Source organism: Manihot esculenta, chromosome 10 (assembly GCF_001659605.2).
Source record: "Manihot esculenta cultivar AM560-2 chromosome 10, M.esculenta_v8, whole genome shotgun sequence".
NCBI lineage: Eukaryota > Viridiplantae > Streptophyta > Magnoliopsida > Malpighiales > Euphorbiaceae > Manihot > Manihot esculenta.
Window position 1 is genome coordinate 12,554,859 of NC_035170.2, and position 20,443 is coordinate 12,575,301.

Below are 20,443 nucleotides of genomic sequence, written 5' to 3' on the forward strand. Positions count from 1 at the left end.
GATATTTGAATATTGATAAATTTCCTTCAATCTCCTGATCTTCCACTACACAACCATCATCATTACGTGAAACCCGTCGATGCCTTGTAGAAATATGTGACTCAAAATAGTAAGCACAAAAAGAAGATGTTTCTTCTACCAAGTATGCATTAGCAATTGATCCTTCAACTTTGGCTTTATTTTTAATATTCTTCTTTAAAATTTCATTGTACCTGTATTACATAATTAATTAGCATACAAATTAAGCATATTAAATAATTGATATATTGAAAAAGCAGCAGTGATTAATTATTACCGCTCATAAGGATACATCCAACGATATTGCACTGGACCCCCAATGCGAGCTTCATATGCAAGATGAACCGGAAGATGTTCCATCGAGTCGAAGAAACCCGGAGGAAATATTCACTCCAATTTGCATAGTATAACCGGAATGTCCTCTTCAAGCCTTTGCATATCTTCCTCCCGTAAGATCATACTCGTTAGTTGCTTAAAGAAAATACTTAGCTTGGTAATTGCTTCCCACACTCTCATTGGTAATAATTCACGAAAAGAAATAGGCAACAACCTTTGCATGAAAATATGACAATCATGACTTTTCATTCCAAATAATCTGTACTTGTTCATGTCGACACATCGAGCCATGTTAGACACATAACCATCAGGAAATCTGAGTCCCTTCATCCATTCACAAATAACTTGTTTTGCCGGTTTGTCCAATACATATATTGCTTTTGGATACTTGCCAGTTTCTGCATTAATCTCCAACTCAGGTCGCTGACATATTTCCCTCATATCTTCTCTTGCTTTTGCATTATCTTTTGTTTTACCCTCTATATTCATAATGGTATTGAACAAGTTATCAAAAAAATTCTTTTCAATATGCATTACATCAAGGTTGTGTCTAATAAGCAAGGAACTCCAATAAGGTAAATCCCAGAATATGCTGCGTTTCCTCCATCCACATGTCTTACTAATAACAGCATTAACAATATCTGAACCTGGATCTGTCACTCTCATTAATCCAAGACTCTCTATCTCATGCAAAATTTCCTCTCCAGTCCTTACTAGAGGTGCATGTTCAGTTACAACTTTATTTTTTCTAAACCATGATTTATTCTTCCGCCATGGATGGTTATGGTTCAAAAATTTGCAATGATTGTCAAACCAACATTGTTTGTCACCTCTTGGCAAAGTAAATGCATCAGTGTTATCCATACAATATGGGCATGCAAGCCTTCCTGCAGTGCTCCAACCAGAAAGCATGGCATAAGCAGGAAAGTCACTAATGGTCCATAGCAAAGCAACCCGCATGAGAAAATTTTGCTTCTTATCCACATCATATGTCTCAACCTCCATGTTCCATAATTGTTTTAGTTCTTTGATTAAGGGTTGTAAGAATATATCAATTTTAAATTTAGGATTATTTGGGCCCGGAACTATAACAGTGAGAAATATATATTCTGACTTCATACACAGCCATGGCGGAAGATTATACGGTGTCAAAATGATGGGCCAAGATGAGTACTGTTGGCCAGATTGTCCAAATGGTTGGAATCCGTCAGTAGACAATCCAAGCATCACATTCTTTATCTCTGATCCAAATGATGGATAACATGCATTGAAGTGTTTCCATGCAGGAGAATCAGATGGATGATGCATGACCCCTTCCTCATATTCATGTTCAGCATGCCATCTCATATGGGGTGTTGTTGCGTCTGATGCATAAAGCCGTTGTAACCTTGGAGTGAGAGGAAAGTAATACATCTTCTTATATGGCTTCTGAACAACTTGCTTTGTCAAGCTGTTTACCGTGCGTTTATATCTAGGAAGCTGGCAAAACTTGCATTCTTGTAACTCAGCGTCACCAGACCAATATATCATGCAATTATTTTTGCAACAATCAATCTTTTCCACTCGTAGACCCAAACCATCAATTAACTTTTTCATTTTGTAAAAATTATCAGGAAGCACATTATCTTCGGGTAGAACTTCTTTCAAAAACTCGACAATCTGATCAAAACATTTTATAGAGAAATGATGCTCCGATTTCATGTTCATCAAACATGCCACAGCAGACAGTTTTGTGTGCTTATTGCATCCTGGCCATAACTCTTCACTTGCTGCTTGTAACATTTCATACAACCTTTGTGCCTCGGCATTAGGTGCCTCCTCCATGAATTCAATTTGAGGTGGTAAACCAAACTCTTCAAGTACCATTTCATGGTATCGGCCATTAGCCCCAATTTGAAAATCGTTTTCCATGATAGTTTCGGACAATAGCACACTAGAGGTTCCTTGATCATCCCAACATTCACCATGTGCTGTCCACCTATAGTAATTAGGGACGAAACCATTTTTCATCAGATGATATCATACATCATCCACACAGAGGAACCTCCGATTCGAACACCTTCTCATACTACAAGGACATCTTATATTCATACCATCCATACATTCAGGATGGGTTGAAGCAAATTGTATGAACTCCTCTAAACCGTTTAAAAATTTAGTATTCAACAACCCATCCTTGAGCCTATTATACATTCACTGTCGATTGGCATTCATTTTCCTACACAAGATATGTATAGTAAAAATATATAAATTAAATCATAAAAATGGGAGGAGGAATTAAAGTAAATTGAGATAATTTTGATTATGATTTTAATTACAGTCAATCGGTCAAGTGTTGTTGTGCACAACAGTAGCTCAGACTGCATTTGCAGTAAGTGCTGCTGTGCATAGTGCACTGGCTGCAAGTGCATTGCTGGGCAGCATGTGCACCTTGCTGCTGCACTTGCAGCAAGTGCAATGCTGAACTGCACAGCATTTATGCACAGCAAATGCTTTGCTATTGCACTTGCAGCAAGTGTAGTGCTGCACAGCATGTGCACGTTGCTGCTGCACTCAGTGCTGCACAACATATTAATATAAACGGCTGCAATTCAAAAGTATCTTCTTACCTTATTATGAAATGCAGCTATGGACAATCCATCCAAACACACTAGATCAAAAAATATGAAACCCTGATGCAGCCTATGAGGTTGAGTTTCATATTAACATAAATGAAGTGAATTAGCTGGATGGTAATTATATTTTTTATTTTTATCTCGTTTTAGGAGTTAATAGAGGCATTTTAATTTGTTATAATTATATTCTTACAATTGAAAATAAAACTAATTTCCAACATTAAATTTGTTATAATTATAATTGTAATACCCGGCTAGACTCTGGTATCGGAATTCCTACCGTCCGGTGGAATCTCGAATGTCGGAAGCCTCTAGTAGGGTAGAATCATGTTTTCATAAAATGTTTTAAGGTATTTCATGGTTTTAAGTAAAATGGAAATGAGTTTTTGCATGAAAACAACCTTGGAGGAAAACTCAGGTTCGGTCGCCGAACCTCAAGTTCGGCCGCCGAACATGCATGCCTTCGGGAGCGCCTTTAGGCCCCCGAAAGCATAAGTGAGGGAAGTCCAGGTTCAGCCGCCGAACCTCAAGTTCGGCCGCCGAACATGGCATGCATGCGGAGGCACATTCGGCCCCCGAACGTGGCCTGGCCAGCCACTATAAAAGGGTCCCTTAGCTGAAAACGGGCGAGCTTTTCCCCATTTTCGGCCAAGGTGAGCTTTCCGCCGCCCCTCACCGATCTTTGACGTTTTTCCTCTAGATCTTTCAAGTTTTTCACTTGTTTTAACTTCGTTTTGAAGATTTGAGCTTTTGAGCAAAGTTTTGGAGCTTTGAGGTTCAAGAACTCAAATCTCTCCCAACTTCAAGTTGGTCGCCTCTACTCTCGATCTTCAAGAGGTAAGAGTCGATCTCTAGCTTATGTTATGTTTTAAGTAAGTTTTATGAAGTTCATGGGGGTAGAATGCATGTTTAGGTCATAGTTATGTTTATGGGTTTTTGGTGTGATTTTGAACAATGTGAGTTGCTTGTGTGTTGTAGTTGGGGTTTTGTTGGTTTGATGCCCCCTAGGAACTTGTATGTTTGCTTGTGTATGATTGGAAATGTTGTAGAATAGGTTTATGCATGTTTGGATGAGATTGGAGGCATAAATGCATAAGGGAGCCAAGTTTCTGCCCTTTGGCAGAAACCAGGTTCGGCAGCCGAAGGAACTTTCGGCCGCCGAACATGGCTGGGGAGGCAGGCCTTTCGGCTGCTGAAGTTGCCCCCGAAAGGAGACTTTCGTCTCTGTCTGGGACTTTCGGCCGCCGAAGGTGCCGCTGAACATGCATGAGTTTCGCCTCTGTCTGGGACTTTCGGCCGCCGAAGGTGCCGCCGAACCTGCCTGACTTTCGGCTCTGGAGGGACTTTCGGCCGCCGAACCTGCCGCCGAAAGTGCCCTGTCCAGCCCTTTCTTGCATGTTTTCCTATGATTGTTTCATGATGCTTTAGGTGGTTTTTGGGGAATAGTTTAGAGTTATGTTTAGGTATGTTTGGTCCCTCATTTGAGTCCACCTGTGTAGGTTCAGACCCGAGGAACCGAGGACCCCAGCAGTGAGTCTGTTGCCCCAGTGTCTGGTCAGAGCTATCCAGAGGTGAGTGGAATAACTTATTATGTTTTAAAGCAAAGAATGAAATTTTCAGCATGTTTCACGCATCATGAATGCCATGTGATGAATTAGGTTGCTTGCATTAGAATTCACGAATATGTTGCATTGCATACTTTTATGTTGATGGGGATGAATGTTGGATGATCCATAGCCCTCGATCTATGATATGACGATGTGATATGTACGGTACGGAAAGTAAGACCAGTGGGACCCATTCTACGTTCGCTGGCACTATGTAAGGGAAAGACCAGGACCTATTCTACGTTCTGGCACAGTTGGACACTGTTATGTTATGATATATTATGTAAGGGAAAGACCAGGACCCATTCTACGTTCTGGCACAGTTGGACCATGTAGAGGGCTATTGGTGACAAATTCCTCCTTGATGTGATTAGCTGTGATGTGATGCATTCCATGATCCATATGATTTAAATGTTTTTATTTTCTGCTCACTGGGCTCTAGTAGCTCATCCCTCTCCCATTTTCCCCACGATTGCAGGTACAGGGTAGACCAGGAGATCCATAAGAGTATTGAAGTCCTGTGTATGTAATAGATAGTGTGGACATGATAAATGTATTAATGTTATGTAAAAGTACAGTTTCAGTCATGTATTGATATTGAGGATTAGATATTGTGCTTGACATTGTGTATGAGGTATCCCTTTTATTACATGATAAAAAATGTTTTATGATGTTCATGAAAGCCAACTCATCTCATGTTGTATCGCCCGTTGGGGCATTGATGAGATCCCACAGAGGGATCACGATTATGATCATGACTATGTACATGTATGTTCAGGTTGAGTTTGGCTTATGAGCGAAAGAAATGTTTTAAATTTTTATGTACGTCGTTGATCATGTATGGGATTAACCAGGTTTTCAGGATGTATGTTAGGCTTGCTACGGGTCCCGGCGGCCTTAAGCCGACCTGGATCCTAGCGCCGGTAGCGGTCCGGTATTCGGGTCGTTACAAAATAGTATCAGAGCCCTAGGTTCATAGGATCGGACCTAGAGTGTCGGGCTCATAGATGTTCTAGAAGGTCAAGCACAATAGGAAAGATCATGTCCACTAGGATAGGATGTGGAGTCCTGTCTTGTATGATGATGTGAAATGCCATGATTATATACATGTGCATTGATGCTATGATATGAATGATGTGTATGTGATGAGGGTTCATGTGTGCCCACATGAACCATATGACGCTAATGTTTGTATGATGTGCACTGTTTTTCAGAAAACAGGATGAGAGGAACCCGTCGATCGGCAAGATTGACTGGAGTACCACCTGAGGATGAGGGCACGAGCGCCCGTCCTCCTACATTGCCTAGGGCAATGTCTTGTAGAGCCAACAGAGAAAGAGTGTCAAGGGACCCTAGAAGGTCTTTTGACGCTAGCAAAAGGGGGACAGATAGGGGAGGAAGTTCTTCAGATGTGAGGGAGGTTACGGAAGAGGAGCAGAGGAGGGATGGGAACCTGGATGTGAGCATGGAGGAAGAGGGGACAGGGGAGTCTCAGGGAGGCGTTCAGGCCTCGGGGTATGGTTTTCCACCCCATTATCCACCCTTCCCACAGGGTTCAGGGTATCCGATGGGAGGTACATCGGATTACTCAAGCTTTAACCCCTACCCTACCTACATGCCTTATCCACCTTTCTATCCACCTTACACACAGTACCCAGCTTATCCACCCTCACCCTTCTATCCAAACCCGGCAAACCCCACCTCGGGGAATGCTGCACCCCCACCTCCACCAACTACAGAACCAGCAGCCCCAGTTACTCAACCTCCCAAACCTAGCTCAGCCGATGGGAGCAAAGTAAAGATGACAGATTACCTTAAGCTGAATGCTCCCAAATACAAGTCAGGGGATGACCCCTTTGAGTATCTGAGAGTAGTGAAGACAATAACTGATGAGCTAGGGGCGAATGATAGCAGGGCCATTCAGATGGCAGGGTTCACCTTAAAGTGCAAGAAGGCACGGGAATGGTTCAAGTGTTATGTGGACCCGAGACTAGACGGCATGACATGGGAGGAATTTACGAATGAGTTCGCTGGATGGGCTTTTCCAGACAGTTCCAGAGAACTGAAGATGATTGAGTTTGAGCAACTGAGGCAGTCAGAGCACATGGGTGTAGAGGAGTTCACGGATAGATTCTTGGAGCTATTGCCTTTTTCAGGGCAAGCTCTAGATACAGATACGAAGAAAGCCAAGAGGTATGTTATGAAGCTGCATTCCAGGTACTCCTCGTTGATTCAGTCAGCTGAGAGAGAAAGTTTCCACACTGTGGTGGATATGGCTCGAAGAATGGAGGCAAGTGCTATAGTTGAGGGGTCAGTGAAGCAGTCAGTGGCCCAGTCTTCAGGGGTTAAGACCCCAGGCAGAGGAGGGCCAGGTCTCTCTTCTCAGAGCTCAGGTAAGAAGAGGTGGGATAACACCACCAAGAAGCCGAAGAAGAATAAGTTTTGGAATAAGTTGAAATCTGGTCTGGGATTTGGCGGTGGCTCGAGCTCAGGCTCAGATGGTACAGAATGCCAGAGATGTGGAAGACCGCACAGGGGAGTGTGTCGAGCTGGGACTAATACATGTTTCAGATGTGGACAGGAGGGACACATAGCTCGGGAGTGTCCTAGAGCGCCTTTTATGGGCCAGCCCCAGCAGACAGCTTCTGGTAGTGTGGCACAGCCAGTAGTTCCAGCCACAACTCAGGGCAGTGGCAGAGGTAGAGGGAGAGGGGCAGCCTCTTCTTCTGGTTCCCGAGGTGAAGGTCCATCAGCTCCTGCCAAGATCTTCACCATGACTCAGCAGGAGGCTAACACATCCAACACCGTGGTGTCAGGTAATCTCGTCATTGGGTGTTCTGATGTGTATGCATTAATGGACCCGGGTGCATCTCATTCGTTTATTGCTCCGAGAGCCGTTGAGAGGTTGGGTCTGATAGTCTCTGGGTTAGAGTGTCCCCTATGGGTCAGTGGACCTAAGTGTGACCCGTCAGTGGCAGTGTCAGTCTGCCAGTATAGTCAAGTTTTTGTTGAGGGAAGATGCCTCTCCGCCGACCTTGTGGTTCTAGATTTGACAGACTTTGACGTCATTCTAGGGATGGATTGGCTATCTACCCATGGTGCTACCTTGGACTGCAGGGACAAGGTAGTCAGGTTCAGAGATCAGAACGGGTCAGAGGTCGTCTTCAGAGGAGACAAGAGGGGTACACCTAGAGGTCTGATATCAGCTCTTCAGGCTCGTAGGTTGCTTAGGAAGGGATGTCAGGGGTACTTAGCTCATGTAAGAGAGCTAGACAGTCAGGTCAGGGAGCCAGCCTCGGTGCCAGTTGTCAGAGAGTTTCAGGATGTTTTTCCAGACGAGCTTCCAGGTTTACCACCTGCTAGGGAGATAGAGTTCGAGATAGAGTTGGTGCTTGGAACTAGACCGATCTCTATCCCTCCCTACAGGATGGCCCCAGCCGAGTTGAAGGAGTTGAAAGAGCAGTTGCAAGAGCTGGTAGAGAAGGGCTTCATCCGACAGAGTACCTCACCTTGGGGTGCTCCGGTCTTGTTTGTGAGAAAGAAGGATGGGTCCCTCAGACTTTGTATCGACTACAGGCAGTTGAACAAAGTCACTACCAAAAATAGGTACCCTCTGCCAAGGATCGATGATCTATTCGACCAGCTAGTAGGAGCGGGTTGTTTCTCCAAAATAGATCTAAGATCGGGGTACCATCAGCTAAGGATAAGGGATGAAGACGTGCCGAAGACAGCTTTCAGGACCAGATATGGGCATTTTGAGTTCCTTGTAATGCCGTTCGGGTTAACCAACGCCCCTGCAGCATTCATGGATCTCATAAACAGAGTTTTTAGTCAATACCTGGATCACTTTGTTATTGTCTTCATAGATGATATCTTAGTGTATTCCAGGAATGCAGAGGAGCATGCCAATCATCTGCGGTTGGTCTTGCAGACTTTGAGGGAACATGGCTTGTATGCCAAGTTCTCTAAGTGTGAGTTCTGGCTGAGGAGCATTTCGTTCTTGGGGCATGTAGTGTCAGAGAATGGTATAGAGGTAGACCCCAAGAAGACAGAAACTGTGGCTAACTGGCCTAGACCCACTTCAGTGACAGAGATTAGAAGTTTCTTGGGTTTGGCAGGTTACTACAGGAGGTTCGTTTAGGACTTCTCAAAGACAGCAGCTCCTCTGACCAGACTAACCAGGAAGAATCAGAAGTTTGTGTGGACCGACCAGTGCGAAGAGAGTTTTGAAGAGCTTAAGAAGAGGTTGACTTCAGCACCAGTTTTAGCTCTGCCATCTAGTGATGAGGACTTTACAGTCTTTTGTGATGCATCCCGTGTGGGACTGGGTTGTGTACTGATGCAGAACGAGAGGGTGATTGCTTATGCTTCTAGGCAGCTGAAGAAGCATGAGTTGAATTACCCCACGCATGACCTTGAGATGGCAGCAGTAATCTTTGCACTCAAGATGTGGAGGCACTACCTCTATGGGGTTAAATGTGAGATCTTCACGGATCATAAGAGCCTGCAGTACATCCTGAGTCAAAGAGATTTGAATTTGAGACAGAGGAGATGGGTGGAGCTGCTGAGTGACTATGATTGCAAGATTCAGTACCATCCGGGTAAGGCGAATGTTGTGGCAGACGCCTTAAGCCGGAAATCACTTGGTAGCTTATCCCACATATCGGCAGAGAGGAGGCCAGTGGTGAAGGAGCTCTACAAGCTCATTGAGGAAGGTCTACAGATGGAGTTGTCTGGTACAGGTGCCTTGGTGGCCCAGATGAGAGTGGCACCCGTGTTTCTGGAGCAGGTAGCTCAGAAACAGCATGAGGACCCGGAGTTAGTGAAGATTGCCAGGACTGTTCAGTCAGGCAATGATAGTGAGTTCAGATTCGACAGCAAGGGGATCCTCCGCTATGGGAGCAGACTATGTGTACCAGATGACATAGGGCTCAAAGGAGACATTATGAGAGAGGCTCATAATGCAAGATACAGCGTTCACCCTGGAGCCACCAAGATGTATCAAGATCTGAAGAAGGTTTATTGGTAGCCAGCGATGAAGAAAGAAGTGGCACAGTTTGTGTCAGCCTGCGAAGTGTGTCAGAGGGTGAAGCTGGAACATTAGAAGCCGGCTGGAATGCTTAACCCGCTACCTATTCCAGAATGGAAATGGGAAAATATAGCTATGGACTTCGTAGTGGGGTTACCGGCGGCGTCCAACAGATTGGACTCCATATGGGTGATTGTGGACAGACTCACCAAATCTGCTCACTTCATTCCTGTCAGGAGTGGCTATTCTGTGGACAAGTTGGCGCAGGTGTATGTTGACGAGATCGTCAGGCTGCATGGGGTTCCTGTTTCGATAGTGTCAGATAGAGGGCCCCAGTTCACCTCCAGATTTTGGCGAAGTCTGCAGAATGCCATGGGTACTAGGTTGGATTTCAGTACTGCCTTCCACCCACAGACGGACGGACAATCAGAAAGGACCATCCAGACCATAGAGGATATGCTCAGGATGTGTGTGCTGGATTTTGGCGGTTCTTGGAGGCAACATCTACCTTTGGTGGAGTTTGCCTACAATAACAGCCATCATGCTAGCATCGGGATGGCTCCATATGAAGCTTTATATGGAAGGAAGTGCAGATCACCTGTTTGCTGGGAAGAGGTTGGAGAAAAGGCCTTGGCAAGGCCTGAGCTAGTAGAGATTACCAGCAGGTAGTACCCATAATCAGAGAGAGAATCAAGACTGCTGCAAGCAGACAGAAGAGTTATGCAGACATCCGCAGAAGGCAGTTAGAGTTTCAGGAGGGGGATCTGGTATTGCTCAAGGTGTCTCCTATGAAAGGAGTGGTTCGCTTCGGAAAGAAAGGTAAACTAGCCCCACGATACATCGGACCCTTTGAAATCTTGCAAAAGATTGGGAATGTGTCGTACAAGCTGGATTTACCTTCTTCAATGGAAAGAATCCATCCGGTTTTCCATGTTTCAATGTTGAGGAAGTTTGTGTCAGATCCGAGCAAGGTTCTTAGTGAGCCTGATGTGGAGGTCCAAGAGGATCTCACCTATGTTGAACAGCCAGTACGGATCATAGACACCCAGATCAGAAAGTTAAGGAACAAGAAAATCCCGATGGTGAAAGTCCTGTGGAACCACTACAATTTGGAGGAATGCACTTGGGAGACACGGGAGTCTATACTCCAGCAGTACCCTCATCTCTTTTAAGGTTAGATCTCTATGTGTTTATGTGATATGTATGTATGTTATGTTTTATGCCATGCTTGTGCTAGTTGAGGAACATTCGGGGACGAATGTTCTTAAGGGGGGGAGAATGTAATACCCGGCTAGACTCCGGTATCGGAATTCCTACCGTCCGGTGGAATCTCGGATGTCGGAAGCCTCTAGTAGGGTAGAATCATGTTTTCATAAAATGTTTTAAGGTATTTCATGGTTTTAAGTAAAATGGAAATGAGTTTTTGCATGAAAACAACCTTGGAGGAAAACTCAGGTTCGGCCGCCGAACATGCATGCCTTCGGGAGCGCCTTTAGGCCCCCGAAAGCATAAGTGAGGGAAGTCCAGGTTCGGCCGCCGAACCTCAAGTTCGGCCGTCGAACATGGCATGCATGCGGAGGCACATTCGGCCCCCGAACGTGGCCTGGCCATCCACTATAAAAGGGTCCCTTAGCCGAAAACGGGCGAGCTTTTCCCCATTTTCGGCCAAGGTGAGCTTTCCGCCGCCCCTCACCGATCTTTGACGTTTTTCCTCTAGATCTTTCAAGTTTTTCACTTGTTTTAACTTCGTTTTGAAGATTTGAGCTTTTGAGCAAAGTTTTGGAGCTTTGAGGTTCAAGAACTCAAATCTCTCCCAACTTCAAGTTGGTCGCCTCTACTCTCGATCTTCAAGAGGTAAGAGTCAATCTCTAGCTTATGTTATGTTTTAAGTAAGTTTTATGAAGTTCATGGGGGTAGAATGCATGTTTAGGTCATAGTTATGTTTATGGGTTTTTGGTGTGATTTTGAACAATGTGAGTTGCTTGTGTGTTGTAGTTGGGGTTTTGTTGGTTTGATGCCCCCTAGGAACTTGTATGTTTGCTTGTGTATGATTGGGAATGTTGTAGAATAGGTTTATGCATGTTTGGATGAGATTGGAGGCATAAATGCATAAGGGAGCCAAGTTTCTGCCCTTTGGCAGAAACCAGTTTCGGCAGCCGAAGGAACTTTCGGCCGCCGAACATGGCTGGGGAGGCAGACCTTTCGGCTGCCGAAGTTGCCCTCGAAAGGAGACTTTCGTCTCTGTCTGGGACTTTCGACCGCCGAAGGTGCCGCCGAACATGCATGAGTTTTGCCTCTGTCTGGGAGTTTCGGCCGCCGAAGGTGCCGCCGAACTTGCCTGACTTTCAGCTCTGGAGGGACTTTCGGCCGCCGAACCTGCTGCCGAAAGTGCCCTGTCCAGCCCTTTCTTGCATGTTTTCCTATGATTGTTTCATGATGCTTTAGGGGGTTTTTAGGGAATAGTTTAGAGTTATGTTCAGGTATGTTTGGTCCCTCATTTGAGTCCACCTGTGTAGGTTCGGACCCGAGGAACCGAGGACCCCAGCAGTGAGTCTGTTGCCCCAGTGTCTGGTCAGAGCTATCCAGAGGTGAGTGGAATAACTTATTATGTTTTAAAGCAAAGAATGAACTTTTCAGCATGTTTCACGCATCATGAATGCCATGTGATGAATTAGGTTGCTTGCATTAGAATTCACGAATATGTTGCATTGCATATTTTTATGTTGATGGGGATGAATGTTGGATGATCCATAGCCCTCGATCTATGATATAACGATGTGATATGTACGGTACGGAAAGTAAGACCAGTGGGACCCATTCTACGTTCGCTGGCACTATGTAAGGGAAAGACCAGGACCCATTCTACGTTCTGGCACAGTTGGACACTGTTATGTTATGATATGTTATGTAAGGGAAAGACCAGGACCCATTCTACGTTCTGGCACAGTTGGACCATGTAGAGGGCTATTGGTGACAAATTCATCCTTGATGTGATTAGCTGTGATGTGATGCATTCCATGATCCATATGATTTAAATGTTTTTATTTTCTGCTCACTGGGCTCTAGTAGCTCATCCCTCTCCCATTTTCCCCAGGATTGCAGGTACAGGGTAGACCAGGAGATCCATAAGAGTATTGAAGTCCTGTGTATGTAACAGATAGTGTGGACATGATAAATGTATTAATGTTATGTAAAAGTACAGTTTCAGTCATGTATTGATATTGAGGATTAGATATTGTGCTTGACATTGTGTATGAGGTATCCCTTTTATTACATGATAAAAAATGTTTTATGATATTCATGAAAGCCAACTCATCTCATGTTGTATCGCCCGTTGGGGCATTGATGAGATCCCACAGAGGGATCACGATTATGATCATGACTATGTACATGTATGTTCAGGTTGAGTTTGGCTTATGAGTGAAAGAAATGTTTTAAATTTTTATGTACGTCGTTGATCATGTATGGGATTAACCAGGTTTTCAGGATGTATGTTAGGCTTGCTACGGGTCCCGGCGGCCTTAAGCCGACCTGGATCCTAGCGCCGGTAGCGGTCCGGTTTTCGGGTCGTTACAATAATTTTTCAAAGTTAAAAGATAATTTAAGACAAACTAATAAATTAAGTATTGATTAATTTTTTACTATTTTAAATGAATATAAAAGTTATCAAACTATATATATTTTAGTTTCATATTTAATTTTTTAGAAGGGCCAAGTACTAATTTATATACTATTAATTTTAAAATTATTATTAAAATATATATACCTAATTTTTTTTAAATAAAACTAATAAGCCTGAATATTGAGATAAGAAAGTTGGATTCAGGTTTGTGCTTTGTAAAACTATATTTTTATTGAATGCAATATTATATTTTAGCAAATTATTATTAAGGCATTAATATTTTATTAAAATTAATTAATTAATTAAATATTTTTAAGTTAAACTACAATAAAGTTAGGTTGTTTAATCTTTTTATCCAAGAAAATACTGATTAAATTATTTTAATTTTAAATATATACACTATTTAGTATATATAATTTTAGCTATTCATATACTCTACAATTTATCCATAATATTCCATCGTCTAACTAAAATTAATTGATTAAGATAATATTAATTTAACATAGGTGATTTTTAATTTAATCTTAGTATTTTAATCTTAATTTAAAAAACTATTAATATAAATTTAATATATCAATATTAAAATTAATATTATCATATATATTATAAATTGAATAATATATAATATAAAAACTATTAATTGAATAATATATAATATAAATTTAATATATTAATATTAAAATTAATAATATTATAATATCAATACTTTTAATACTAATTAAAATGATATTTTATGATAGTTTTATTTTTTACAAATTAAATATTGTTTGAGAATAAAAAACATTAAATAATTTGTAATTTGGAATGTATAATTCGTAAACAAAGTAAATTCATAGCATTGAAAATTAACATTCTACCACTTAACTCTTGTTGATTTTTCTTATCCGTGTCAAATTATAGACTATTTTTTCTTATCCGTGTCAAATTATAGACTATCTTCTTACTTAATACTCTACTAAACCTTCAAAAAGAAAATCTATTTAACCTATATAAAAGTATGTTATTTTTCTTTATCTGTGTCAAATTATAGACTATTTTTTCTTTTTGACTGTGTGATTATTAAAATCGGTCAAAAATAACATTTTCGGTTATCAATAAAATTATAATCCACCTGGAATTCTAAACCTAAATCCTATGTTCCAAAATCTGAATAGTAGCAAAATGTGTAAAAAGCTCAACTATCAACAATAACAGCTAAGCCTTTCTTTCATTAACAAAAGTCAAAGACAAATAAAAACTGTACTCACAAAACATTCATATCACATGAACAAGCAAAAGAAAAAAAACAAAATGATTGAGCTATCAAGGATAAAATATCTCAAGCCCCAAATCCAATTGCTTAAAAAGAGGCAACATCTCCAAGTTGCATCAATTCAATAACAAAGACAGTCTTACAATGGCATTCTTGAGTTAGTTCTCAGTTAAATTCCTAATGAAGAATGTGTTAACAGTACTCAAATTGAACCGAAATCATCTTACCAGCAATGTGTCCCTCGATTGGGAAAATCTTTTAACCACTTTGAAACTCCATCACCAAACTGCAGTAATCCACAATGGGGAGAAAGAAAAATTCCCAAAATTGCATCCTAAACTAAAACCCCACCTAACAAACAAAGATGGGGAAAATAAGAAAAGAACGCGAAAAATTAAAAAAGTTTGAAATAAATAAACAAATGAAAATTGAGGAGAAGCCATAAACAGATAATAGAGGAGAAACTGAGTAAAGCGAAGACCAAGACTCAAAATGCAGAGAGAAGAGAAGCCAATAAAAAAAAAAAAGAAAAATAAAAAGAGAGAGAGAGGGACCAGCGTTTCCAAAGGGACAGATAATGGTTCCATTAAAAAGGCTAAAATTACAACAGAGGGCAGGCGGAAAAAGTGATTGCACAGAATAAGGTAAGAAGATACTTTTGAATTGCAGCCCATAAATTCTAAAAATCAACAATATCCAAATAATCAAATTAATAGTCCAAAAATTCTAAAAATCTTTAATAGCAACTAAAAATTCTTTAACAACATGCACATAAAAGATCTTGATTATCAAAAAATTTGATTGCAAACCTGAGAGAGTTCCAGTCAAAGGAGATGTCACTGACGCCGATTGGGGAGAGGCAAGGGTTGTCTCCAACAGTCGTTAGTGAAGTGGGGGAGAGAAGCGTCAATTGGAAAGAGTAGATGTCACTGACTGGGGAGAGAGAAGGAGATGTCGCCGATGCCAACCAGGGAGAGGAAAGAGTTGTCTCCGACGGGAAGTGGGAGATGTCGCCACTGGAGAGAGAGAAGGAGATATCGGGAGAGAGAAGATTTATCGTCGCTGGGGAGAGAAAGGAGATGTCGCCGGTGCCGACTGGACTGTCGGCACTCTTTAGTGAAGTGGGGGAGAGAGCCGTCGATTGGGAATTATGGGAAGGGAATCGGGGGAGAGAGGCGCCGACGGAGAGAGGGAAGTGTGACTCGAGTAAAATGGAAAAATAAATGAGGGATTAGGGTTAGTTTTGTTAGTATAGCTAATTAGGGATTAGGGATTAGGGATTAGGAATTAGGGATTAGTAGGAGTGAGCATTCGGTCGGTTTGGTTCAAAATTGAACCAAACCGAATAAATCAAAAACCGAAATTTTAGTGTTTATGAAAACCGAACCAAACCGATTTTGATCAGAAATCAAATCGAACTGAACCGGTCTGATTCTGTTCAATTCGGTTTGATTTGATCGGTTTCGATTTTTAATAATTTTTTTATTTTTTACACTTTATTTTTAGTATTTTAAAATTTAATTAAAATATTTTAATCGTAATATGATTTAATTTCTCTATATTATTGAAAAAACATATTATTATTATTAATCGGTTTGGTTCGGTTTTTTCGGTTTTTTCTGATCAAAACTGAACCGAACTGAAATAATCAAAAATTTTAAAATTAAAAATCGAATCGAACCGAAATGTATAAAAAATAAAACAAAATTTTCAAATCGGTTCGATACGATCGGTTTTTTCGGTTTGAACCAATTTCTGCTCACCTCTAGGGATTAGGGTTAATTTTGTTAGGGATTAGGGATTAAGGATTAGGAATTAGGGATTAGAGATTAGGATTAGGGATTAGGGTTAGGGATTAGGGATTAGGGATTAGAAATTAGGGTTAGTTTTGTTAGGAATTAGAGATTAATTAGGAATTAGGGTTAGAGATTAGGGATTAGGGATTAGGGATTAGGGATTAGGGATTAGGGATTAGGGATTAGGAATTAGGGATTAGGGATTAATTAGGGATTAGAGATTAGGGATTAGGATTAGAGATTAGGTTAGAGTATCCTTAAATTGTCAAAACGACGTCATTTTGTATACCGAATTGAAATCACTTAATTTAAAATTTAAAATTTTAAATAAAATAAAATATAATTAAAAATTAAATTAAAATTTTAAAAATGAAATGGTTGGCGATTGGTTGCTATTTAGCGACTAAACTAATTAGTCGCTAAATATGGTCGCAAAATATTCTTGTCCAAAAAGTAGTCGCAATTTCATCGCAAATATCTCACGCCATTAATTTCCGCTAAATTTAGCGACGATTTAAGATTTGGTCGCTAAATAGCGACCAAATAACGATCAATTTTTGGTCGTTGAGCTTTTTGTTAAATAAAAATATTATTTCATTCATGTAGTAGCAGAATAGTCGCTGATTGGTTGCTATGGTCGCAATTTCACAGTTTTTTTGTAGTGTACCCTAAAAGAGGAATACGAAAGAAGACTTATTCATTTATAGGATAGGAAAAGCAATGGAAAGGGAGTTACATTTGAGAAGGATGCAAAGGAGAGCACCGAGTGATCAAGCTTCTTTAAAAAGGAGGAAGGGTTTGTGGGAAAAAATGGTAATAATTAAAGAAAGGGGAAGTAATACTATTGATATGACGGTTGGTTCAATGCGGCTTGAGAAGTAAGACAACATTTATCATCAGGCAAGCTAAAGGATGTGAGACAGTGAGCCAATTTAGTCATGCCATGTGTCCAAGCTGTGGAAACCAACTGTAAACCTTTGAATATAAAGAATTGAAGTCCTTTAGGGGAGAGACCTCTGATATGACTCTGTATTCACCTAAATTATATAATGTATTGTCAACGTACAATTGATATATGTAGCATTATCCTTACGACCATGGTACTTTAACACTCTGAATTAGCCATTCATAACGTGGAGACAAGATCAACTGTGTGAAAGATGTTCAATTTAGTAAAGGTTCTCCCCATAGAGTTGGGCGAGAGCATCTTTTTACCATTGAAGGACGTTGCAAAGTAAATCCATAGAACATCTATAATTACGGAATCTCTTATTCACTAACCGGTACTTGTCGAATTCTTATAAAAGTGGTTAACTCTATCTTATTAGATATAAAAGCAAAGTAGAAGCAGAGTCCAAAGTACGCATTTGAATACTCAAGTCTACTAACTCAAACTTTTCATTTACACTTGCCCATCTAAAAAGATCACTAACTTAAGTTTTAGAGTGATTGTCATTAGATACCAACGACCTCATCTTTTCTTTTTATTATTAGGTCATAGTGGTATAATCGAATCGACTCGAGCTAAACTTTATAAATCTTAAGCTCGTTTATTAAAAAATTTTAGAAGTTCGAACTCGAACTCGACTCGATCTCTAATATTTAGTTCGAACTTGACTTAAAAATTAAATATTATAATTGAGTTCGATTCGAGTTCGACTCGTGAAAAGTTTGTTTAAACTAATAATAAATCTAATTCAAGTTTGAGTTCGAAATCTCAATTAAAAAACTTATTAATAAAATTTAATTAATTTAAAGTATAATGGAAAGTGAAATTTTTATTTATCGAGAAACTTCACCTCCTTCTCCATAAGTTTCTGATGTAGAATAGGATAGGTTGATTTAATAACCTTTAATATCTTATATGTAAAATAAGATGCAGTGATTTAAACAATGTGGATTTATAGTTTAGTGATTAATATAAGGTGACTTTTTTAAGGTTGTAGGTTGAATTTCCATTAACAGTAAATTTTTTTTTATTATTTAAATTTTAATATTTAAATCTTTTGTTTTTTTATTATTTAGATTTTAATATTTTATTATTTATTTATAACATCAAATATTATTTATTATTTAAATATTAACTATAAACTTTTTAGTTAATTATATAAAATATATTTATTATAAGATTACTATATAATATTAAATTTAATAATTATTTATTTAATTAAAGTATATATAATAAATATATAAATATATATATAAATAGTTTATACCTGTGAAGGAGAGGGGGAGTTTTTATTTAAATTACATAATTTTAATTAAATTTATATAATTTTATTATTATTATGAATAGATATTTTTATATAAAATTCATTAATATATTATTATTGATTATTCATATATTATTATTTAATTATTCATATATCATTAATTATTTTTATTTAAATATATAATTTATATTAAATTATTTTATGTAGTACAAAAAATACTATATATATAATATAAATATAAAATATTACATAAAATAAATATATTAATATAAGTATAATCAATTTAAATTTTATTATATATATATATATATATATATATATATATATATATATATATATATATATATATATATTATACTTAAATTTTATCAATGAAATCATATTAATTTATATTTAAAGTATATAAAAATTTTAATTTATAAAATTAAGTGAATAATATTAAATAGAAAAATAATCATATAAATACATATATAAATATATGAAAGTAATAATAATGATACCAGTTTATTAATAGACTTAATAGTTTAAAAAATTATCTATTTAAAAAAATATATAGTGAAAAATAAATATATAAATTAATAATATAGATACATAATTAAATGATGGAAATATATAAATTAATAATATATATGATAAATAGATTAAATGGATAAAAAAATGTAATTAATTCATATGAAATTAGAGGTGTAATGGAATTGAACCAAACCTCTTAACGAGTCAGCTCGATAAACATCTTAACGAGTCAGCTCAATAAACATCTTAACGAGTCTACTCATGAGTCTCTTAACGGGTTTTTTCACGAGTTTTTTAACAAGTCCATTCACGAATCTCTTAACGAACTAACTCGCGAGTCTCTTAACGAGTCAGCTCATAGATCTTAAAGAGTCAACTCACGGATATTAACAAGTCGAATATTATTAAACTCAAATTTGACTCATTTAATAAAGAAGTCTAAAAATTATGTTCAAATACAGCTCATTTAAAAATTGAATCGAGTCCGATCGAATTTTTATTGAATCGAGTCTCGGATAATTCACCAATAGTTTGATTCATTCATTTACAGTCCTATCAGGTTACCTATATATTGTCATTTTTTCTATATTAAGAGGATAAAATTTTTTTATTATTTTTTTATTTTTATTTAAATTGAAAATTAAAAAATATATATATATATATTTGAAGAGAGATAAAGTAAAAGAATAAATATCACTCTATAAAAAGTAAAAGAATAATAATTATATTATTATAAAATTGACATCATACCATTAATTTTTTTAATGTCTTTTATTATTTGTACATGAAGTACAAAAATTTCAAATAGGAAGTACATTTTTTTTATTTTCCCTTTAAATATCTGAAACAGTAATTAGTGAAAAAATATTTTTTTTCTCACTTTTTAAAAAATTTGAATTAATCTTATGTTGATTTTTATTTAAAATAAATTTTTTTTGAAATAGATTTATTTTATAAAATTTAATATTATTTTATTCACATTAAATTAATTTAATAAAAAATAAAACTATTTCCATAATTATTTACTCTATTTATAATGATAAAACTTTCAAACAATTGAACTCATTTAAATAAAAAATTATCAAATCAATTATTATAATATTTATTAATTTATTCTAATTTTTTTATTATTTTATATTTTTAAATATAATGTAAATTATAAATACAATATTTATACATTTAAATGCGAATATAAATTTCACCGTTCTGTATTGCATAAATACCAGAGACAAGGAGTGCTGTATCCCATCTAGAATATTGGACGGCAACGTTCGAGTCGTCGCGTCTCAAAAAGTATGAAAATTTTCAGCTGTGTCAGGAACGTGTTCCGAGTCAAAACGGTTCACACGTGCAAGCTGTACTGAACTTCCATTCACTGTTCAACCAGCTGTCCATTTCCGTCTATTTTCTTTCTTATAGAATATGTTACATATTCAACTAAT

General features: G+C 38.1%; 1 protein-coding gene across 1 annotated transcript; it reads right to left on the bottom strand.

Moving 5' to 3' along the window:
- Positions 1–405: 405 nt before the first annotated feature.
- On the bottom strand, positions 406–2,888 carry LOC110624158. The gene is made up of 2 exons (XM_021769278.1): positions 2,785–2,888; positions 406–2,332 (listed from the first exon to the last, which is right to left on the bottom strand). Exons 1-2 carry the CDS (start codon positions 2,886–2,888, stop codon positions 406–408), a joined length of 2,031 nt encoding a protein of 676 aa, XP_021624970.1.
- Positions 2,889–20,443: the final 17,555 nt, after the last annotated feature.